This window comes from Pyrus communis, chromosome 6 (assembly GCF_963583255.1).
Source record: "Pyrus communis chromosome 6, drPyrComm1.1, whole genome shotgun sequence".
Taxonomy (NCBI): Eukaryota; Viridiplantae; Streptophyta; class Magnoliopsida; order Rosales; family Rosaceae; genus Pyrus; species Pyrus communis.
This window is the reverse complement of record NC_084808.1, coordinates 24,699,472-24,721,926: the sequence shown is the minus strand read 5'-3', so window position 1 is coordinate 24,721,926 and position 22,455 is coordinate 24,699,472. Positions and strand designations below refer to the sequence as shown.

General features: G+C 38.6%; 4 protein-coding genes across 5 annotated transcripts; 2 read left to right on the top strand and 2 right to left on the bottom strand.

Moving 5' to 3' along the window:
- Positions 1 to 575: 575 nt before the first annotated feature.
- LOC137736790 (putative potassium transporter 12) lies at positions 576 to 5,122 on the bottom strand. The gene is made up of 9 exons (XM_068476060.1): positions 4,621 to 5,122; positions 3,928 to 4,156; positions 3,574 to 3,822; positions 3,219 to 3,269; positions 2,803 to 3,063; positions 2,625 to 2,677; positions 2,419 to 2,533; positions 2,036 to 2,290; positions 576 to 1,762 (listed from the first exon to the last, which is right to left on the bottom strand). Exons 1-9 carry the CDS (start codon positions 4,888 to 4,890, stop codon positions 702 to 704), a joined length of 2,544 nt encoding a protein of 847 aa, XP_068332161.1. The 5' UTR covers positions 4,891 to 5,122; the 3' UTR covers positions 576 to 701.
- A 1,512-nt stretch (positions 5,123 to 6,634) lies between these two features.
- Positions 6,635 to 8,523, top strand: LOC137737147 (serine/arginine-rich splicing factor RSZ21-like). 2 transcript variants are annotated; one of them, XM_068476538.1, is made up of 6 exons: positions 6,635 to 6,774; positions 6,933 to 7,042; positions 7,157 to 7,245; positions 7,412 to 7,649; positions 7,963 to 8,091; positions 8,267 to 8,523. In XM_068476538.1, the coding sequence occupies exons 2-6, from the start codon at positions 6,954 to 6,956 to the stop codon at positions 8,271 to 8,273; spliced, it is 552 nt and encodes a 183-aa protein (XP_068332639.1). In that variant the 5' UTR covers positions 6,635 to 6,774; positions 6,933 to 6,953; the 3' UTR covers positions 8,274 to 8,523. The 2 variants fall into 2 exon arrangements, with proteins under 2 accessions (XP_068332639.1, XP_068332640.1); XM_068476539.1 differs by lacking the exon at positions 8,267 to 8,523 and having other exon boundaries at positions 7,963 to 8,095.
- A 1,498-nt stretch (positions 8,524 to 10,021) lies between these two features.
- Positions 10,022 to 11,011, top strand: LOC137736296 (uncharacterized). Its single transcript, XM_068475589.1, has one exon. The coding sequence runs from the start codon at positions 10,022 to 10,024 to the stop codon at positions 11,009 to 11,011; it is 990 nt and encodes a 329-aa protein (XP_068331690.1).
- A 4,515-nt stretch (positions 11,012 to 15,526) lies between these two features.
- LOC137736917 (probable carotenoid cleavage dioxygenase 4, chloroplastic) lies at positions 15,527 to 20,492 on the bottom strand. Its single transcript, XM_068476237.1, has 2 exons — positions 19,708 to 20,492; positions 15,527 to 16,734 (listed from the first exon to the last, which is right to left on the bottom strand). The coding sequence occupies exons 1-2, from the start codon at positions 20,378 to 20,380 to the stop codon at positions 15,635 to 15,637; spliced, it is 1,773 nt and encodes a 590-aa protein (XP_068332338.1). The 5' UTR covers positions 20,381 to 20,492; the 3' UTR covers positions 15,527 to 15,634.
- Positions 20,493 to 22,455: the final 1,963 nt, after the last annotated feature.

Below are 22,455 nucleotides of genomic sequence, written 5' to 3'. Positions count from 1 at the left end.
CATTGTACATCGTGTGACCAGTTTTCGTTAGGTATTATTTATATTGAATTTTAAATTAAAAATTTTAAATAATTTCTAATCATACCATGTATGATAAGCGGACACAATTGATTAATCATCCGGATCCCCACAAAGAGGATCCCGAGAGGATCCTATTCCTTCTATAAGAACCCTCAAGCACGCACTTGCATGAGTTGGCCTTCTTATTAAAACCCACAGCGTGAGAAATGTGGCTCGATTATATTTGTACATAAAAATATTCTTTAGGGTTTATTCTAAATGTCGATACTTTTCCACCAAGAAAAATAGGTTGCCACTTTTACCTGAAGCCCGACAAGAAAAATTGACCCAACAGAGCTTCTTGTACGCAAGAATTACTTTGGTTGGTGTTGAAAAATGGACCAAAACCAAGACAAGGAAACACAAAGAGAGAAGAACTCACATTCAACAGACCCGTTAAGGGGGCGGTATCGCAAACAAATCACAAGATACCACATATGGTATGATCAGTCGGTTTGAGATACCGTCACCAGAGCGTCCTAGTTGCATGTTTTTCTGAAGGTTGGAGAAATATGAAAGTGGCAGCAGGTAGCCAATTTATGATGCAATAATTGTCTTACAGTGTCTCACATAGAGGTTGCAATAAGCAGCAGATAAATATCCATAAAATGAGATAAATTCTGCAAGTAAAAATAAATAAATCAGACCATGTAAGTCATTCCGACTTGCATGATGTTCATGTGAGGCACACTCATATTGGCAGGACCTGCTCTGCAGTTCCTCCTCATGAATGCATAGAAGTAGTTTATGACTAGCTTCTTGAAGAAAAACGAGTTCTTCTTTGCCCTCACATCTCCGTGCGCTAGCAAATACGTAAATCCTGAATCCATTGCTTCTCGCAGTGCTGAGAGCTCATACTCCAGACTCGGGTCTTCATTCGATGACATCACACTAGATGGCAACGTTTCAGCAACAGCAGTTTCTTCTGAGGTTGAACCTCCTCCTACCTCCAGTGATCTTCCATTGTGCATCAATGGAATCCTGAGTTCCTCAATCTCATCGCCTCCTGGGACTCCCAAATCCCTTGACCTGGGAGAATCATTGTCAAAGTCCGAGTCATTTAAATTGCTCTCCAAGGCAATATCTTGAGCTTCCTTCCTCAGAAACTTCTCCAGGCTTTCAACTAGAAGTTGTTCAAATGAATTGTGATCTTCCTTCCGGATATCTTTGTAACCGTATCGGGCTACACAGCGGAACATATGGTAGTCTTTTGGGCAAACTCTTCGAAACAGAAACCTTTCTTCCTGAGGAACCACTGGGACAGGGACATACTTAATGCAGACGAAAACTATAGTGGAGTGGATAGCTGGAAGACTTAGAAGGAACTGCACAAAAATGGATGGGATGCCTTGGACAAGCTCACTATACAGCAATCCAATTCCTGGGACTCTAACAGTCCCTAGTGTGGAGCCAAGATCAGTCATGGAGTCCATGGATATCTTCTCCCTTACCTCGCTTCGGTACTTCAGCACACTCCCATAGTTCCAAGTGTACATCACACAGAGGAAGCAAGAGGCGAAAGCAAGAGGCAGCCAGCCACCCTCTTTGATTTTTGATAAAACCGCACACAAGTAGACAAACTCTATCGATCCAAATACAAGTGGAAAACACAAAGCTAGAAACAAGTTGGTTTGCCAAATGAGAAGCATTACAAGTGTCACCAAGGTTGTGCTCACCATCATGACACCAACTTCAGCTATTCCTGCGTGAATAGAGATAATTGGATTAGCAAAATTATCATTACACATTAATAGTTGGTATAGCTTGACTCATGTTCGACTAATAAAACTCAAGTATATTGTTGTGAGGAATATAAGCTCAATAGTCCTGCCTAGCGGCATTTAAAATTGTAACATATAGAATTTCATGTGATAACATTAGAATATGAATGTTAAACCAACTTCATTTCAAATATACAAATATCTTTTCCTTTGGACCAAATTCTTATAGGAAGGAGAGGAAAAGGATAATTCACCATATGCATTGGCAATCTCTGTGGTGCTTTGAAAGATGGAAACCACAACTATGCACATGATCATTAAAAACCAATTGATAATAGGGATATAAATTTGGCCCATTCGCCTCTTTGAGGTGTGAATTATCTTTAGCCTTGGGAAGCATCCAAGAGCCATTGATTGCTTAACACATGAAAATGTAGCAGATATCATCGCTTGGCTGGCAATCATTGCAGCAAGGGTAGCTACCACAAAGACTGGCCAGAAAAGACTATCTGTTTGTTCACAAGATTGGAGAACCATAAGTGTCAAACTGAGGAACCAAATACAGAGAGATGCCCCTTTATGAGACAGTTAGAGTGGAGTTGAAAAGAATGGTAGCCAAGATGTTGGAAAGTGTCACCTGGCACAGAATCATAGAATATTCTAGCCGAGGAATCAGGGTGTTTCATCAGATAAGCAGCTTGGCCCATGTAAGCTAAGAGAAGGCAGGGGAACACCACCAAACTGAAGGCAACCTGCATAAGATGTATAGATTATATGATGCTCTTCAATAAATAAAATGTATGAAGCTATTTCAAGGGAGAGAAAGGGTATGCATTGGCCAACCTGAATGGCTCGCACAGAGAAATGTCCTAGATCAGCAAACATAGCTTCAGCTCCTGAAACAGCATAACCGCTAATGCATTTGGGAAGTTTCTTTACTATAAATCCATAGGAGACATTGAAAAAGGAAAACAAATGGCTCTCATTAGAAACCTAACGGGGAGTTAAAGGTGAAATATACCTGTAATGCACAGAACACAACCACCAAGAGCGAACCACGCTTCCTTATTGTTCTTCTTGAAGAAAAAATAAATATAAGCAGGATTGAATGCCCTCAGGACGGTAATGTCATACTTCACTAAATTGTAGATTCCAATAGAAGCCAGGCTGAAGAACCACAAAGCAAGTATTGGAGAAAACATGACACCCACTTTTCCAGTCCCAAACCGCTGTATGCTGAACAGCACTAGGAGAATTACAATCGAAACAATAACCACAGCATCTGCAATTAAAATCAATCAGATTATGGGCCATATTGTCCGCAACTTATAAGTTATTATTTGTGTTTCCCCTTCCAATTCTATCCCAGGTAAAAAAAATAGTTAAGTAAACAAATGAACCACAGATTCTCAATCAGACTAAGAAAAAGATACTCACTTGTACCAAAACCTGGCACTTCACCTTGCAGGCCACTCACAGCAGACATCACTATGACGACCAAAAAGAAGAAAGTACATCAGTATACTCTCCTACACAGATACAATGGAAAACATTCGTATAATGCATGAAAATGACTGCACAATTTTGCAGTTTCAGCCAGGTTTAACAAAAGTCCTACTTCCTAATTGTGGTTTCCTGTCTAAGGAAGATGAACTTGAAAACGATGCAAGAACAATCTGTGGCTGTTATTGGTAATGTGATTTCATGTCAGTAGCTACAGCTTAAACATATTTTGTTGGCTGAGTACATGATATCAAGAGTTTTCCACCTCAAGCCCAGTCAAGTAATGCACCTGATATAGCTGGGGTTAGAATACCATCTCCTATAACCATTGAAGTTCCCATCAAAACGAACAACAAGAGGATAGTTTTCAAGAATGGTCTCTTTTCTAAAGTGTCTTTTATACGCAAGGCCCTTTTCAACTCTGGAGTGGGCAATTTGAGCTTATAACTTGAGATGTGTTCATCAGCTGGCTGACGATTTGGCAGCAGATTAACATTTGCATATCTGCATATCAGTGAGTACAATGCAAATGTTCCTCCTACAATTGGAAACATAAATAGTGTACAGGTTAACAAGTACTCACATGACCATATACTACCAAGCAACTAAGGACAAAATAATTGTGACACGAAAAAGTGCCCACCTTCTCCATTATCATTGGCTTTGAGAACTACGAAAACATATTTTGCTAAAGGTATAAGCGCAACTGTGTACATCACTAGTGATAAAGCTCCCAAGACATCAACATCTGATTCGATGCTCACCCTGCTGAACACATCAGCAAAGACATATAAAGGGCTCGTTCCCATGTCACCGTAGACCACGCCAAGAGTTTGGAATCCTAAAGCAAGAGTGCCCCAAACAGAATGATCCTGATTGATTAAATAAAGTTAGTAAGTCATGGATAGTATCATACTAGCATTTTCAAACTTTTTACATTATAGAATTGAGAAAAGGTAATTTTGTCTGCCAAAAGGGGTGGCAAATCATGATTCTGCTGATGTACAATTTCTTAATAAAAGGTTCACATGATGTAACAAACATACCATATTACAAAGATTATTTTTTAATACAAACGATACTCTACTCCAAGTTAATCTAAATCGCGGGGATGAGGATTCAAACTCGAGTGCACATGGAAGCACGTCAGCTCTAGCCATTGTGGCTACACCCACGTCTGCAAAGTAACCTTTATTCCAAATAACCAAATTTAAAATTTTAAAACATATAATGAATTTAAAATTAACCAACACGTAAAGAAAAACCACTAATACCACATAAAAATCATTTATTTCACAAAAAAACCGAAGAAAAATGTAATGAACTGTGTTATTACCTTCAAGTAATGGCTACCAGCACCAGCAATCGCCATGGCTTCCACATCAAGAGAATCAACTCTCCTGGGCTTCTTCACAAGCCTCCTCCTGAGAGATCCTCCATACCCTTCTCCTCTGCCGCGTCCTCCATTCTCAGACTGCAACGACCACGGCGGCGATTCCGAGTCCACCTCGCTCCCATCCACCCACCTCGAGTCGCTCCCAACCCCACTCCCACTTCTTCCCGCCCATCTCTCACTCCTCTCCACAATCCCATCTTCTTCTGCCATTTTTGCACAAATCCTTCAGAACCCACATGCAAAAATCCAATCTTTTTCTTCGAGCTTCAGTAATTGGTCATGAAATTGAATGATTTGTTGTGGGTTATATATCGTGCCTGCTGAGATGATGTTTGAGCCTGGCAGATGAGTGGGAGTGAGGACGGCGACAGCGTTTTCGAATAACGACACGGACATTATTGACATAATAACAATAAACCATCCATTTATCTTCCTTCGGCTTTTCTGCTATTGGTCCATAACCATACTTTCACGCACCTTTTTCTTGTTTTATAGTATACCTTCCTTCTTTCTATAAGATTATTTCAGTTTATCCTTTCGGAATTCTTTTTATATTACGTAATATTAAATGTTACGAATATTAGATAATGTGAATTAGTTTGGATTATTTAGTTTTACGAATTCAGATTATTCAATGATTGTATATTTAATAAATAGATTATCTTCTGTAGACAGTGAATTACTCTGATAATTTGAGTAGAAGACGATATGATGTTTGAAAGCATTTCTCTTATTTTATTTTTATGTTGGTCCAAACTCTTCACTATAAATTTAGAATTTGTTTATAATTTGCTTTCATACGAGGAAAAACACTTTTATGAAAAAAAAAATAATGCTTTTAAATGTGTTTCACTTAATAAAACTTGGAAGTTTTAACACTGAACTTTTATTAAATTTCTAAAGTGTTTATAACAACATCACTTCCACTAGAAAAGTTTTCCAAGTACGTCATTAGTCTTGTTTGATGAGAAATATTAAACGCTTGCACGCCATTTTGTAGAGAGTATGTTTCTTAAGATATTTCTAGACAATAACCAATAACTTGCAAATGGAGTAAGCAGAATCATTGGAAATATGACATGGATTAATAAAGGGGGTGAAATAATGTGAAGAAGTAAAAATTTATCCTACAAAAATGATTTGAGAAACATAGGGCTCGTTTGAAAATTCTTTTAAAATGATTGAAAATACTTTTGGTGAAAATATTTTTGGCTTTTTACCTAAAATAGTCACTGAGAATTGCATAACTCCTCATTTTGATCCCTGAGATTTGAAATCAATCAAAGTTGTCCATGAGATTGTCCATCATCAATCATTTTGTTCATTCCATGAAAAATATCCATTAAATAAGATAAAATAACAAAAATACCTTCAATTCTTTGTCAAATCATTTTGGTCTATTGCTTGTTAAATTGAGGGCATTTTTGTCATTTTGATTCTCAGTTAACATAATTTTTTTGCGGAATGATCAAAATGATTGATGGTGGACAATCTCAAGAACCACTTCTATTGATTTCAAATCTCAAGGACCAAATTGGTGAGTTATGCAAATCTCAAGGACCATTTTGGCTATAAAACCAAAATTTTTAAACCAATCTTTAGTAGAAATCCAAGTGAATTATAGAAAATCATTTTAAGTGTTTACTGCAAGAAAAACATATATGATACTTCTTTAGGCACTTATAGTGCTTATAGAAACCCAAAATTAATTTTACCAAAAATATTTTCGATCATTTTAAAAGTGTTTTTCAAACGTGCCCGAAGGCATATGTTAGCAATGACGATGGCTTTGGATATTAAAAACTTCATGCCGTTCAGACACCATTAGAAGGCTGGGCCTTGAGAACAGATAACTTTACATATAAGCCCAATAGCGGGCCAGTTGGGCTCCCGAAACTCACAGACAAGGTTAAAAGAGGAGATTCACCATAAGGGCTAAAAGGGGAATGTACAATCCATCGAAGAACACGCGGGGAAATTGGTTCTGGTTTCTAGGGTTTAATCGAGCTCTCCGATTCCACCCGCAGAGCACCCAATCCGTTTCCCCGTCGCTCTGATCAATCAAAGTTCACAAATTCTAGGGTTTTTTTCAAGGTAATATTCAATGCTATTTTTCCCTCTTTTCGATTCGTTAATCATTGAACGTTCGATTTGTTCTAATTTTTCCTTGAAAAGTTCGATTCTTTCTGGAATTTATATGAGAATTTTTTTTATTGGATAAATTTGTGTTAAATATATTTGTATTTTGCTAGGTTGAAGGTGGTATTGCGACGATGACTCGGGTTTATGTTGGGAATTTGGACCCTCGAGTGAACGAGAGGGATCTGGAAGATGAATTTCGGATGTTCGGCGTTCTTCGCAAGTATTTTCTGCTACATTCCTCTTGTTTTTTCGTTGTCTTAGCGAGTTGTGATCAATTTTCATAGGTTTGAAGGATTCGTGTTGCTAACCGATATTTTTATGAAATTGATGACAGTGTATGGGTTGCACGAAGACCGCCAGGATATGCATTTATTGAATTTGATGATCGCAGGGATGCTCTAGACGCGGTTCAAGCTTTGAATGGTTTGCCCAACTATCCCACTCTAACTGTATTTGTGTGTGTTAATTTGTTTTGTTTTGACCTTTGCAACTATAAGTGATAAGTTGGTGTCTTATTTTATAGTCCACACTATCTATTGCATCATATCTTCATTTATTCTTCCTATCTCCCGTTTTTTTGTGTCTACAGGTAAAAATGGATGGCGTGTGGAGCTTTCTCACAATTCTACGGGTAGTGGAGGCCGTGGTGGTGGTGGACGTGGGCGTGGTGGAGGAGAGGACTTAAAGTGTTATGAGTGTGGTGAACCTGGTCATTTTGCTCGAGAATGTCGCACGCGCGTTGGTTCACGAGGAGTGAGTAGTGGAAGGCGTCGAAGTCCATCCCCTCGACGCCGCAGAAGTCCTAGTTACGATGGCTATGGGCGCAGGTGTGGCCATCTTTTTTTTTTAACTCACTCTGTTAAAATTGTGATTCTGTATTTTGATGACCCGTTGTCTTTCCATTTTATGCTATTGTTGCGTTGAGTGTTTGAATGGTTATGAGAATTGTTTGTACCCTGATTAACCGCATCCTTCTTGACATACTTGTCTCAGCTCACTTAGAATTTGCCTTGTGCTTGCCAAGTTTTTTTTATTTGGAACACAATATTCCTAATGTTTGTCTACTTTTGAATTGAAAATATTTTGTTCTTGATGAGGAGAATTAAAATTATTACACTTAAATGATATCTTTTTTGGCAGGAGTTATAGTCCGCGTAGGAGAAGATCACCTCCACGACGCCGTAGTGTTACACCTCCTCGACGTGGACGGAGCTATAGCAGGTCTCCTCCACATCGCCATGCTCACCGTGCTTCACCTTATGCCAATGGGTAAGTCATGGCTATACAACGTTTTTACAAAATGGTGAAAGATATAAGCTCGAACAAGTAAAGTGTATTTGGAATGGGACAACTTGTCGAAAGTGTTAGGGCTTTGTGTTTTGGGACTTCTTTTCTTGTAGATATTATCGAGTAGCTGAGTGCATCTGCTTGTTTGCCTCTACAGGGACTAAGCTGGAATTGGAGCAACTGCTGGATGACTTGGAAGGATGATATCTCTGCTATATGGTAGTTCTAGTAGGATTGACGAGAATCATGTTAGTTATGTCGATGTCGTGACAATGGGTTTTATTAGAAACTTGGATTGGATGACTTGGACATCATTTGCCTCGGCTTTCTCACTTCTGCGTGCTAAAAATTTGAGGTTGCTTTCCTACTTTGAAGGTGCTATATTATATCTGTTTATATATGATTTTATGTGAACTCTTTCTTTGTGGTTGGATTTTCATTGTTTGCATTAGATGTTCCTAAAGTTTGTTTGTTTTGATTTGAGGTGTATTTTCGGCTAAAACGGCTTCGTTTCAACACTTACTGCATCTTAGCGCTCACAATTTCTATCTCTGCTCTGCATCCATCAAAGTCTTCTTCTTGTAGTTGCTCCTGCGTATTCTTCAGTGAAACTGGAATATCCACGAACTTTGGTACTTTGGTTGCACGCGACACCTTTTTATTGCATTCTTCTCCAGCAGAGCTTCATGAACACCCTTTTTTGTTGGTTCAAGAAGATGAAGTTGTATCCACGAACTTTGATACGTTGGATGTCTACGCGTAAGTCTGCTTCTCTTTCCTTGAGAAACTTGGAAGCAACTGGCCATATTAGAGTGTCGTCATCATCTACCGTGTATCACAGTAAGACTCCACTTCTTAGTTCTCCGCTTGCTGATCGAAGAAGGAGAGTTTGGTTCTCAGTGGTTGAGAATTGAGCATTTATGGTAGTAGTCTTTGAGCGTAGTAGTATGGTTGGTTAATCTACTGACTAAGTGCCAATGAGCTGACGATCTTTTTTGCTTGTGGAGTCCATCTCACCCCATCATTAGTCACAAAGACTTGGTTTTTGACATCTTCTGGTTGCGGTACTCTTATTTGTGCAGCATAGTTCAAACCTACCACATACTATACAAGACTAACCATTCTTTTTTGGTTGTATGTTCTTTGTTTGACCATTGTAATTAATGATCCAATTAGTGGATGTTGCGAACAGTTGAGAATCGAAAACCATATTCTGAACAAGATCTTGTGCGTAATCGTGCGTGGTTAGCGGATGTTGCAAATAATTAAGAATCGAATACCATATTTTGTAATTTACTTCGGGAATCAAGTCAAATGTTGATCGAACAAAGCATGTGGAGGTTAATCGATACTTTGTCAAAGAAAATCCTGTAAGGAAGATTGTGTTTATACCGTTTGTGAATTCTGAGGACCAGCAGGTTCATGTTCTTACTTAGGTAGTATCTAGTAAAGTTTTTTAGGATCCAATTATCAAATTGGGCATGTATGATATCTATGCACCAACTTGAGAGGAGTGTTGATTTGAGTCTTAACATGTAAATATTCTAGGAGTCCTATTTTAGATAGGACTAAGATTTGTTTGATTGTAATCTCTCTTGTATTTAGTTTTCATATCCTTGTAATTATATTCCTTATAGAATAAGGCAAACATACGTATATATTGTAAACTTAAATAATAAATAAAGTAACGAAGTATTTTAACGTATTTCTTCTCTTTGTACGCGTTTTGTCGTAAATCACCTAGGTCTAATCTACATGGAGGGAGTCTTGACTTGGGTGCAACGGGACGTGCACGCAGCCTTTGACCTAACCATAAAAAAGAATTAAAACTGCTCAAATGATTTATTAAATGATGTGCTTTGGATAATCAGAAACTTTCAAGTGTGAGTGGATCGAGCTTGGAAGCGAAGCCATGGAGATGGAAAGCAATCTTGTGATGAAGAATCAGAAGCTGGAAGCCTCCGGTATTCTCAGGAAAGCTCTTATAATCCCTGCCAGAAACATCAAATTCTTAACTTTCACAATCCTCACCTCCCTTCCTCTCTTCTGTTTCTTGATTTACTATGAATCCCATCTCCAGAAAATCATGGTTGAAACCTTGAAAACCCTAAACCTGCCTCCGCGTGAGGCCGGCATGAATCGCTACTTGACTTCCTTCAGGTTGAGTTGGTCCATTCCAGTTGAGGTATCCAGAAAATTGAACCAAGATTTTCCCAATGAGTTATTTTATCTGGGGTTTCTCTTTGTGGTGCCTCTTCATCTCCTCCATTTTGTAACCGCGATTCCGATCGTTTACTTGGGATCTAAGATACACACAGAAGAGAGTCCAGTGATGACTCTAAGAGAAATGGTGAAAAAAACCTTTGACAAAACAAGGCTGAAGGGAACTTTTGTAACATTTTCTTATGTCCTTGTGTTGTCAAGTTATACTCTGCTAGGGCTGACATGGCTAGGAATAACCTACTATGCTGTCTTCCGAAACTTCAATGATTTCGATGCTTTGTTGTATGCTGTACTGTGTTGGCCGGCATTTGGGCTTCTGGTAATGTATTTGGCATGGAGTGCTGTGTGGAATGTGAGCGTTGTGATTTCGATACTGGATGGGGCGGGCGGAATCAAGTCGTTTGGTCAGGCGATATATTTTAGCAGCGGATGTGAGTGGAGAGGGTTTAGTTTGATGCTCATTTTCTTTTTCTGGGAAATAAGTTTGAGGTTGCCTTGCCTCTATTCCGGCTGCTACAAAAGCAGGAATTATTTTGGTGGTATTATTGCACAGGTTTGCTTGTTCTGCTTTGGGAATGTGCTGAAGTGGATTGTCTGCATGATATATTTCTACGATTGCAAGAATCGCGCGGTGGAGAAGAAATTGAAGATGCAGGCTAAGAAGAGAGGCAGTGGATGAATATTCTGTTTTCTTGTAGCTCAATTTGTAACTTTTATTTTGGTAGTTTTAATTAATGTGTTACTTGGAAATGAAATTGTGAAGATGTTGCAACCCTTCATGTAATACTATTGCAGTTTGGATGCATTCTTCCATCAAATTATATGTCTTTCTCTTTTACTATATTGATAAGAATTTGACATTTTGCAGCACCATTGCTAGGGCAACTGTATTATCTCATCGGAATTTCAAAGCGTCCAACAATCTACAGAAACAAAACCAGTAACTACATTGCTGTTACACTGAATTATGTATTACTGCATTGTTGTTGCACAGGGTAAGAATTGGTCAATTTTGGTCCTTCCACAAAGTAGGCCAACCTTTTTTCGTTATCTTTTGTGAGCCAAGAGACAAGGTCAAGAATATAACAAACCAATGGCCCCCTCTACATGTGAAAATTAACAACTTTGGGCCATGATAGTAATGTTGTAATTAGTCGAGAAACAAATGGGGTTGTTTCAAGAAGAGTTAAAAGTGCTTTCTGACAATCAAAAGCACTGCGAAATTTGGCAGAAAAACTTACATAAAAATATTTTTGGGAAACAGAGTGCTTCCGAGTGCCCTTTTTTAGGAAGCACTTGAATTTTTAATAAAAATCTCAACGTATTTGCATCAAAAGCACTTTTAGAAAAAAAAAAAAAAAAAAAAAAGTTTATGAACATAAGCAATTCCGAACGAGACTTAAAGTTTAAGTCAAGTCTACCCTTGGCTCTCCAAGTATTCAATAGGCTGAAATCATCAAGAAAGACTTTTTCTGTTGATGGTGGTTGGGGTGGACTTGAGTATTGACTTGGACTTTTCCGCATTGCTAATTGCATCAAGAAAGACTTCAAAGACTTCATGTTCATTTAGAAATTCACGGTTGTATATGAAACCGTGTGGATTGAGCTTGGAAGTGAAAGCGATGGAAAGCAACCTTACGGTGAAAAATACTTAGCTTCTTGCCTTCGGATTTCTCCCCCCTCTCTTCTGTTTTTTTCCCCTAAAAGTTCATGGTTGAAATCTCAGAAATTGTAAAACAAATCCCTGATGATCTCCACTTCAATTGGCTCATACCATTTGACATAGCCAGAAAAATGAAAGACTATTCAGCTGGATTCATTCATCTCGGTCTTCTCTATCTGGTGCCTCTCCATATCCTAGAGCTCAGCACCATGCTTTTGATCGTTGATTTGGCCTCAAAGATCTATGAAGAGGGATCGACGATGACTCTCAAGGCAATGCTACATATACCCTTTTGAGAAAACTGTTGTGATTGGCTCATATTATGAGTTGGCAACAATTTCATCTCAACCATGTGGAGTGCTAGCTACTTTCGGCTAAAGAAAGGGACAAAGAAAAAGGGGGACATCATTATGATGTCTAGCCCTTGATTTGTGGCTTTTACAAAGGCAAAGAATTGGCCTTGTGTGATGAGCCGAAAGAGAGAAGAGGAGAGAGAGAAGGCGGGGCCTTTTGTTTATATTAAGGCATTTGGTTATGCCTTTGTGAAGTCTGAAAGAGAGCGTCCAAGGGGGAGAGCATTCGGCTCTCCCATGGAAAAGGTTGAACATGGTTTGAGAGAAAATCAAGAGAGCTAGAATGAAAAGTATTCTAGTGAAAGAACTCTTGGGGTAGAGTGAGGCTCTTGGGAAAATTCTGTGAGTGGGTGTACAAGGGATATGGGATTGGGTTATGTCGATTTAACTCATGTATATTTGTACTGTTATTCTCATAGTGAAGAGCAATATCTCTCCGGGGACGTAGACAGTTTTTTGCCGAACCTCGCAAATTTCTTTGTGTCTTTATTTCTTGTATTTTATTTTGTTCAACTGTGTGTGATTTTGGTGAGGTTGTAATCTGAATCTCGGTTCCGCACTAACGAACGGGCCAAGGCACAACAATTGGTATCAGAGCATCGTTGGGGGCTTTGGTTCGTTGGAGGTCCAGATTTGTTGTTCACCATGGAATTTTCAGTTGAGCAGTTTAAAGGGAGAGGCGGTTTTGCTCTTGGTAAAGGAGAGTAATGGAAGCCTGAAGAAATGGAAGCCGTGTTTAGGGATGCTTGGATCAACTGCGAAAGTTGATGTTGAGGAAGAAGACAAAGGCCTCTTTCTTCTTACCTCACTTTCAGATTTGTACGAGAACCTTGTGAAACTTTACTGCAAGGAAAGAAACAGTAAGTTTGGAGCAGGTGCAAGCTTCTTTGGTGTGGAATGATACACACAAGAGACCATGGATGATGGTGGGCACAAGACTGCTTAAGCTATTCAAGGTTGAAATCGTGGAAGAAAATTGGAAAGAGGATCTGAGAGAGACAGCAGGTTCGGATCCGGTTCCGAAGGCAAGGGTCCACAGTGCTACGGGTGCAAGGCCGGGTTAGCAAGTTTGTGGTGGAAGACTTTGAGTATGCCCTCTAGGTACTGGAAGCAACACTTCTCCTGGTGATGTTTAGTCTCAAGTGTTGCAGGGGTTTTGCAGCAGGTGGAGCTATGGGATTCACAGGTGATGAGAAGGTCCTGAGGTAGGAGGAAGTGTGGGAATTTTGTCTGGCTCGATGGGTTGTTGCTGGAAATAGGCGCGCTGACGAGTTTCCAGGTTGCAGACAATGAAGAGGAGGAAAACCTGCTGGAGGAGACGAGGATGTGTTGAGATCCTGTCTGAAGCTAAATGGTGATTTTTAGCTTGCAGCAGCTGCACATGCATTGGCAGTAACTAAATCGGAACAGGACCAACGAGGTGGATTCAGAATGTGCATGCTGGTAAGATATTTTACTTGGTGTTTGAGGACCAAAATAAATCGTGCATGCAACAACGTACAAGGTGACAGTCGGCGCGGCAACTCCCAAAGATAAGTAAACGTGGGTCTTAACTCTTAATCACCATGCTCGAGTATACTCAACTCAAACTAGCAATTGGCAAACACCAATACGTGTGCAATTAAATTTGCTTCTTAATTTTCTACGTTTCGTCACATCCACAAAACTGTAAGAAAAAGTTGCCTGCTTTTTAGGAATATTTGTCAATAGACTGCCGAACATAGCCACCAAACCAGCAAAGACAATCCTTTCATTTATATTTCATCAATTTTTGAAGAGAAGAGAAATACAGATCAAACCTTATAGATTAATCCTTGTTTCATTTATCTTGCAATTTTGAACATTAAACAAATTTTTAAGAATTAATATGGAATGGGGATTTTAATATTTTGAAAGATTTGTTTTTGTAACTTGTGGGAGTTCGGGAAAAGACAAATTATAGTGTTGTTGGGTGGTTCTGAAGAAAGTAGATCAGTTAAGAGGAGAACGTGGGAGAAGAGCGATTGAGGATTTTTTTGGCGACAGAGTGCAAAGAGAGGAAGAGGAGAGAGCTAGGGTTTTTTTATTTAATTTTTAATTTTGAATAGGGCTGCTATGTTTGTGTGGATATAAGGTTCACGTAAAAAAAAGTAAAATTCATGTTCGTGTAATTACTAAATTGTTCATAGTTTTTATTTATGTTCAGTTTTGTCTAGAAAGTTAGAATGATAATTTTACGAAGTTTTGGTTAAGAATCAGAATTCTATTAATATGTATAGATTATTGTTTTATCAGGTGTATGATTGAAAACTGAAAAGAACAAAATCAAACGGTCCTTTAATCATCAGAAAATACTCTGCGTATTTTCGATTGTGACTGGGATGAACGCGCAAGTGAAGGCAGTGGACATGGAAGCAACCTTGTGATGAAGAATTATGAGAAGCTGGAAGCCTCCACTATTCGTTACAACAGATATTGGTATTGTTGCTCAATGTTGGAACCATATTGGACTATAAACTTATCTCATTCGGGTTTTGAGTTTAGTGGAAACTGAGAATGGTTAGAGTTAATAGGTGAATAAACCTCTTTCCTTTAAAGTAGGACATTAAGGGTTAAACATGTTGGTGAGTGGATATCCCACGTTGGAGCACTATAGACGTGTGTTTTGAACAAACCGTTTTCCTTGATAGGAGGAAATGGTTATGGTTGCACATTTATAAAAGTATAAGTCCCTGCTCAAGAGGAACATGTTTGTATATCAGAAAATCTAGCCCTATTCTAGAAAGAACATAAGGTCCTCCTTGAGTAGAATATTTCCTTTTCATTTCCCAGCGATCAATGGCTTCACAAAGTCTGAACTCAAATCACAGTACTTGATGCATGTTCGTAATCTATGTTTGCAGCTGTATTAAATTCCAACACTCAATGCTTAGATCAATTAGCTTGTTCTGCTTTGGGGAATTAGTATGGTGAAGTGCGATCACCTACATGATTTATTTATGCGATATAGAATTTAATATAATTTTGATATTATCTTTAACTTAATCATCAGTCCAACAAAATGTGGTTCGTACACACCAGATAGGCCCAATAAACCATCTAATTGTAGATTATTGTCGTACTTCTCCGATACATGTTTATAAACACCAATTAATGGTAAATTTTTTTATTTTTTTATATTTGAGCAAAATTAATTGTATTTTAAACTTTTATTTTTTATTGGAAGCTTTATTGTAAAATATAAATATGTGCAATATATTTTTGTTTGTGTAACGTTTGCTATGTTGCTTCATGGGGACATATGAAACTACAACTTGTTGAGATCACTTTCCCTCACAAAGAGTCCGTGGAAGCCATAAGGCACCCGCCGGGGCATCCTCACAGCAGCCACAATGTCAAGCTGAGGAGACTTTGCATCCATCACCAAGAACCTCGATTCCCCAGCCTTCTCATCGTGAACATACGACACCAAAAACCCGTCGTCCTCGTCCGCCTCAGGATTCTCGGGCTCTCTGGCTACGAAAAACGGCTCGCCCCCGTAGCACCCCGGCCCAAACATCCTGCTGGCCACAATACACTCCTTGTGCTCCGCATTGGACACATCCAATTTTACAACTCCTGATATCTTAGGCATGGGATCACCCACAGCTACATACACATACTTATTCTTCCTCCCGAGGTAAGCCGGATTGATCACGGCGAAATCCAGATTTCTGGTCGAAATCAGCTGCCTCGTCACAATCCCCGTTTTGAGATCAATCCGAACCTTCTCAACCAAGGAATGAACAAGATCCATCCTCTCCATTGTGTGCTCTGCTGACAAAACGTTTGGTGCCACCATCACAATAGCATCGTCCTCATCCCATGCATTGGTGGCGTGTACGCTGTTGAAACCCGGCACCTCAAACCACCTCATCTCCGACTCGTCCTTTGCGTACCGCGGAATCACTCCAATTCTCGGCACTTTCGAGGGGTCCAAACCAACGGGGGAGGCTCGTTTAGTGATCATGTCAATAAGGTTCAACCCAATTTGTATGTCAGCAAATATGGCATGTTTTTTGGTGATTGCGAAGTCATGGAGGAACGTTGGAGTGACCATGGAGAATATCGGAACGTCCGGCTGCTTCACGCCATTCGAATCAAAGTGGAAGTAGGTTAGAAACGGCCGTATAAAGCCATAGCGGAAGGCGAAGGCCTCCCCCGTGTCAGGGTCTATCTTGGGATGAGCTGTCATGTTCATGGAGAGCTTGCCATCGAAATCATGGCGTCCCAGAGTTTCGATATCTCCGTTGGACGTCAGGCGGATGGAGTAAGGGAGATCGGACTCGCCGAGAGCATAAAGTCGGTCGCCAAAGAAGGCCAAACTTGTGTTTGCAAGACCAATGCCATTTGCAGGATTGTATTGGCCTATAAACAAAGTAACGGTGAATATTTGAATATTACATCGATCATTTGATAGTAATACTGAATGAAAGATTAGAATAAAAATATAATTAATTTAATTTTGTTATGACAGTTATGTACTTGCTAATGTTGTACTAAGTATCAGAAATTACTCCTTTTTCTTTTGTGCTCATCCTTTAACTTTTGGATGGAATAGACCAAAGAAAAATTGAGGAAGAAAAAGGAGATGTGGAGTAACAAAAAAGATCATTACTACAATTATCATGTATTTGTACTATTTATTTGGGCCCACAAATGTATATGGATCCCATTTTTATTAAAGAGATAATAAATAATGATATAAATAGATAGTAAGAACAACAGTTTTGAACAAAAAATAAAGGGTTAATTACAAAATACTATTTCAACTATTGGTGCCACGACACTTTCATACCTCATCTTTTAAAATTGACAATTTCATACCTCATCTTACGAATTTGTACCAATGTCAGACCTCCGTCAGTTTTCTGTTAAGTTTGACCGTTAAGTTATGAGCTGGTAGGTGTGGGAACCACATCCTTACCCAACTAAATTAAAAAAATTAATTAAATACAAATAAATATATTTCAACAAAAAAAAAAAACTAATAAATATAGAAAATCATTTAAAAATTTATTAAGAAAATGTGGGACCCACCCCATCCCCCACCTCCCACCTTTTCCCTTCCCCTACCTTTGTCCCTTCGAAGATCTTCGACCCAAACAGAGGCCCAAGACCTTTCCTCCTCCAACACCCCATCCAAACCCCCACCCACTCCTCTTCTGATCGCTGCCAATCCTAAGACTCTGACCACCGCCGCTCCCCGCCATCCTAAACCACATCCCACCTCTGACGCCAACGTCATCCACATCCTTAGCTATTCCAGCTAGTTCTCGCCGGACCACATCCACCACTGAGTTCTTCGATTCTCGATCCCCTTCGAAAAACCCTACCCTCTACAAGTACTATCGCAACACCATCATCGCCAAATCTAGGGCCATTAACCTTTCTCGAAAGCTCACCTTCATGGACCCCCACAAGTCTCTAGTTGACGACATCGGCTCCGTTCAGAGGATTTTCGATTTCCTCGAGGCGTGGGGTTTGATCAATTACATTCATTCCGCGCTCAACAAACCCCTCAAGTGGGAAGACAACAGCAAGGCCGTCGATGCTTCTTCTAACGGAGGCAGTGAATCCCCCGCCTACGGTGCCAAGGAGAGCCCCAAGAAGATGACCTGCAATGGTTGTAAGTCTGTTTGCAGCATTGCCTCAACTATGGAGATTTGAAATTTAGGGTTAAGGTTTGGGGGAATTAGGGTTTTCTGTTTGAAATTGGGGAATTAGGGTTAGGGTTTGGGTTGAAGAAGGGAGGGGGTTCTGAAACAGAAATAAGGACAAAGGTAGGGGACGGGATGAGTGCGAGTGGGGATAGGGACGGAGGAGGGAGACCGCATCCCAAAGAGAGGAGAGAGAGAAAAGAGAGAGAGGGTGGTGAAGGAAGGTTGGGGGGACAAGGAAGGGTTTGGTGGCTGTCGAAAAGAAGAAGAAAAAGGGTTGGTGCGGGTGGAGGAAAAAGAAGGGCGGATCCCTTAGGCCACTTTTTATTTTTTTTAGTTTTTTAATTTTTGAATATTTTATTATTAAAAATATATTTTATTATTTTTTTAATCTAATAGGATTAGTGAGTGGGTCCTGTCTTTGGCTACGTCAGGATTTAACAGATAAAACAACAGAAAAACTGACAGAGGTCTGACATTAGCACAAATTCGTAAGATGGGGTATGACATTGTCAATTTTAAAAGATAAGTTATGAAAGTGTCGTAAAACCAATAGCTGAGGTAATTTTTTGTCATTTACCCAAAAATAAAACTATAATAGTTTTTTTTTTTTCAATAGTCAGGACAATTTATAATAAGAAAAATGAACAATAATGATTAAATTGAAGAAAAACTATTTTGTTTCTTTATCAATTTAGTAGCCATAAAGCCGACATGTTTTGTAGTCCGGATCGCTAAAGATTATGTTATCCAATTTTTTTAGGCTTAAATGTCAAAATAGTTTCTGTGTTATAGCCATATGGCCAATTTAGTTCCCGTATTTCGATTTTGACTACTTTAATTCTCATGTTTGTCTCTATTAACCAATTAAGGACATTTCATTCAATCTCTTTTAAAAATTTCATATGAGAAATAATTACTCTTTCTCTTTTGAGAAAAATGCAAATCAACAAGAAATAACACATATAAGAAATAAAACTTCTAATCTGAAAAATGATTAAGGTTGTGACATAGAAAAAAGAGGGAGCAATGTTAGGGAGGAGGTCAGAGAGTTGGGAGGAAAATAATTTTTAATTTTATTTCATTTTAAATATTTTAAATCAAATAAATTATAATTTTATAATAATATATATATTTTTTATAAAAATTAGATAAAAATGTCTTTAATTAGCGAACGAAAAGAAAGACAATAACTAAATTGGCCAAATTAGAAACACAAAGATTAAATTGATCCTTTGATTAAAGGGAACTTTAACGAAAAACTCCCGGTACAGTTCACTTTAACGAAAAACCATATTTTTACACTAAAAAGTCAATCATGATACTATTCACTTTACCATTTATTTTTCCTTATTGTTAAAACTAAAAGTTTTCAAACCATTTTCATTAATTTCTCTTTAATTTTAAAACATAGAAATCATTTTAACATTTAAGTCAATTTTTTTAAAGGAAAACTAATAAAAATGGTTTGAAAACTTGAGTTTGAATGATAAGGACAAAATAAAGGGTAAAATGAATAATACCAGAATTGATTTTTTAGTGTAAAAATATAATTTTTCGTTAAAGTGAACAGTACCGTAGATTTTTCCGTTAAAACTCTTTTTTTTTTAATAAGAAATATGTAGAAGAGAATGCATTGAAATGTTTGCGTTTTAGGTATGGAATGGATTGTGGACCCTACCTGTAAAGACCCGGGCAGCGAAGAGAGCGCCACGTGTGGCGGAAGCGGTGAGGCCGTTGAAGCCAGAGAAGACGTTGGGAAGTATAGGGTGGCCGGCGTCACGCTCAACGGTGTACTTGTAGGTCTTGACGTATCGGCTGCAGAGCACCGCCCGGCCTCCAGAGATCCTAACGGAGTGCAGCATGCCGTCCCCGTCGAACAGGTGGTAGGGCCCACGAGGAAGGTATTGCGGGTTGGGGCCATTGCGAATGTAGGCTCCGTCGAGGCACGGCGGCAGGGAGCCGTGTATGATCTCACACTCCGTCGGCGAGAGCTCCTCAACCGGAGCAAAGTTGTGGGAGAGCACGTGCCTGGGGTCCACTGAGGGTTTCACTGGAGGGTCGATGAAGCTGTTGATGAAATCGTCCAAAGCATTGAAGATCACTGCGGGTAGCGCAGAAACTGTTTGTTTTGCCGCAGTGAAAGTTGAGGCATTGTTTTGAAGAGCATGATCGGCTTTTGCCGCTAGCGGCGGTGGTGGAGTGGTTCTCGGAGGCTGCTGCGACGGCGGCGGCCTTGAAGCTGGTGGTTGGGAGCTGGGTCTTTCTTCCATTCTGATAGAGGAAATACTGCTGAGCTTGGGGGAAGAGAAGGCAGGAAATGCAGATAGGAAGGAGGAAGAGAAGGCGTCCATATTTGGTATGGCCTTGGACGAGATCAGCTGGTTGGAAATTGGAATAAATAAAGGGTTGGGAGCTTGGGATATTTACATGATGTTGGGGGCCAAAGTATTTCTGGCCACAATTCTGCTACATACATCTGTGCCAGTTCCCAAATCGGTGGTGTGTTATCTTGGGTTTCTCTCTCTTATGTGAATTTTTTTTTTTTTTTTTTTGTCAAAAGTTGAATATTATTAAATACGTATCGAAATTTTTACATCAGATGCCATAGTATTAAATAATTATTTTGGTTCAAAATCATCCTATGAGTGATCACTCTCCACACGCATGGCATAAGATGCCACAAGATGCGCAGCCTCATTACAGGCACGGGGAGTATAAATAAACTCAACAAAACATAATTGTTGCTTAATAAGGTTAATGTCCCATAGAATACCATCCATGATTGCCTCTGGTTGCATGCTCTCATGAATCATGTTGACAAAGACCTTTGAATTAGCTTCCAACTGAACAGACCCGAAGCCCATTTCCACACAAGCAAAGCCAACCTCATTGCTTCCGCTTCCACCATGATGCTCGAAACATATAGTACTTTGCCCACACCTCCAACACCTTTTAAAATGCCCATAAAATCCCTCGCATTCTACCCAAAACCACCCACATCAGTATGATTACACCAGGCTCCATCACAATTAACTTTTATTGTTCCAAAAGGTGGCTTAACCCACCCTTCAGGACTCTCCCCTCTTCCTTGCTGCCCACAGGTTGGTTGTTGCACTACTTCCCCATCACATCCCGCTATCTTCTCCCATTGTTGTTGAAGTAATTGCATCACAACAGTAGGCTCTACCTCAATTTTCTCAAACACCATACTAGTTCGACACTTCAATATTCTCCATAGACCACAAACCACCCAACGCATAAGATCACTAACCTCCCCCTCCTCACCATATTCCGCCATCTCCGGCAACCATTGGGCTTCCAAATGAGTATAATCTTGTTCTACACTTTTCTATCTTCATTTTGATCTATTATGGGTCGAATTTAGTTAAGAAACGATTGAGTTACGAAGCTTTTAAATTTGCCCAAACTTATGGCCAAGAGCTCCAGGACACTTAACAAAGTTTTTAATGGAATGACCAAAATAATGGATGGTGAACAATCTCAGGGACTATTTCTATTGATTTTCAATCTCAGAGACCAAAATGATGTGTTATGCAAATCTCAGGGACCATTTTGGATATAAAAAGAAGCCTATAAATAAATAGACAAAAATGCCTAATATGCCTAATAATTGATTTATGTATGTTTTGTCACACCCAATAATTGACTAATGATTAACATGCCTAATATGCCTAATAAATTTATTACACATATTAGGCATATTTTAGCTCATTATTCATTTTTATTGGTGAATTTGTTTTGCATGTATTGTTAACTTAATCAAACAGCTTTTTTTTTATGTTGTAGGTAAATTATTTTGCATGGATTCTTATATATATTAGACATAATTTTTTTTTATAGTATATATATGTGTTTAAAATAATTTACCCACATTTATATGTAAAATATAATTTTCGTAACATTAACTCTACATTTATTATTTATAAGTATGTTTTTTAACATTCATTTATTTTGTAGGTAACTTATTTTCATGTAATATTATATATATTAGGCATGTTATATATTTTATAAAAATATATATATGTATTTATATATTGGTAAATTAATTAGTACAAAAATATAGTTAAATTTTGTACATATCATAAATGGATGGTGTATTCAATTCAGATTCTAAGGAATTTTAATTCTTTTGATAAATCTCAACAAAAAAAAATCTAGAAATATTTAATCAGGATTTTAAATGATTCTCTGAAATTTAACATGCATTGAATTAGGGTTTTAATATAGTTTATTTAGATTTTTAGAAATCCATTTGTATTCAATTAGAATTTCAAAATGTTGATAACATTCCAGGTGTATTCAATTGGAAATTCATTTTATATAATTTTTAAAAGTTGAGGAATTTGAGGGAATTATAGAGATTTCGTAATGTATTTTAAGCACTCGCAAATCTCACCTCTTCCCT

Bases quoted from the DNA above. Each gene is read 5' to 3' on its own strand.
- LOC137736296 (XM_068475589.1), top strand. From the start codon at position 10,022: ATGGAGATGGAAAGCAATCTTGTGATGAAGAATCAGAAGCTGGAAGCC.
- LOC137737147 (XM_068476538.1), top strand. From the start codon at position 6,954: ATGACTCGGGTTTATGTTGGGAATTTGGACCCTCGAGTGAACGAGAGG. The intron at 7,043-7,156 runs GTATTTTCTGCT...AATTGATGACAG, and splicing joins ATGTTCGGCGTTCTTCGCAA to TGTATGGGTTGCACGAAGAC. The intron at 7,650-7,962 runs GTGTGGCCATCT...CTTTTTTGGCAG, and splicing joins TACGATGGCTATGGGCGCAG to GAGTTATAGTCCGCGTAGGA.
- LOC137736790 (XM_068476060.1), bottom strand. From the start codon at position 4,890: ATGGCAGAAGAAGATGGGATTGTGGAGAGGAGTGAGAGATGGGCGGGA. The intron at 3,823-3,927 runs GTGGGCACTTTT...TTCCAATTGTAG, and splicing joins AGCCAATGATAATGGAGAAG to GAGGAACATTTGCATTGTAC. The intron at 3,064-3,218 runs GTGAGTATCTTT...TTTTAATTGCAG, and splicing joins AGTGCCAGGTTTTGGTACAA to ATGCTGTGGTTATTGTTTCG.
- LOC137736917 (XM_068476237.1), bottom strand. From the start codon at position 20,380: ATGGACGCCTTCTCTTCCTCCTTCCTATCTGCATTTCCTGCCTTCTCT. The intron at 16,735-19,707 runs GTAGGGTCCACA...CTTTGTTTATAG, and splicing joins CGCTGCCCGGGTCTTTACAG to GCCAATACAATCCTGCAAAT.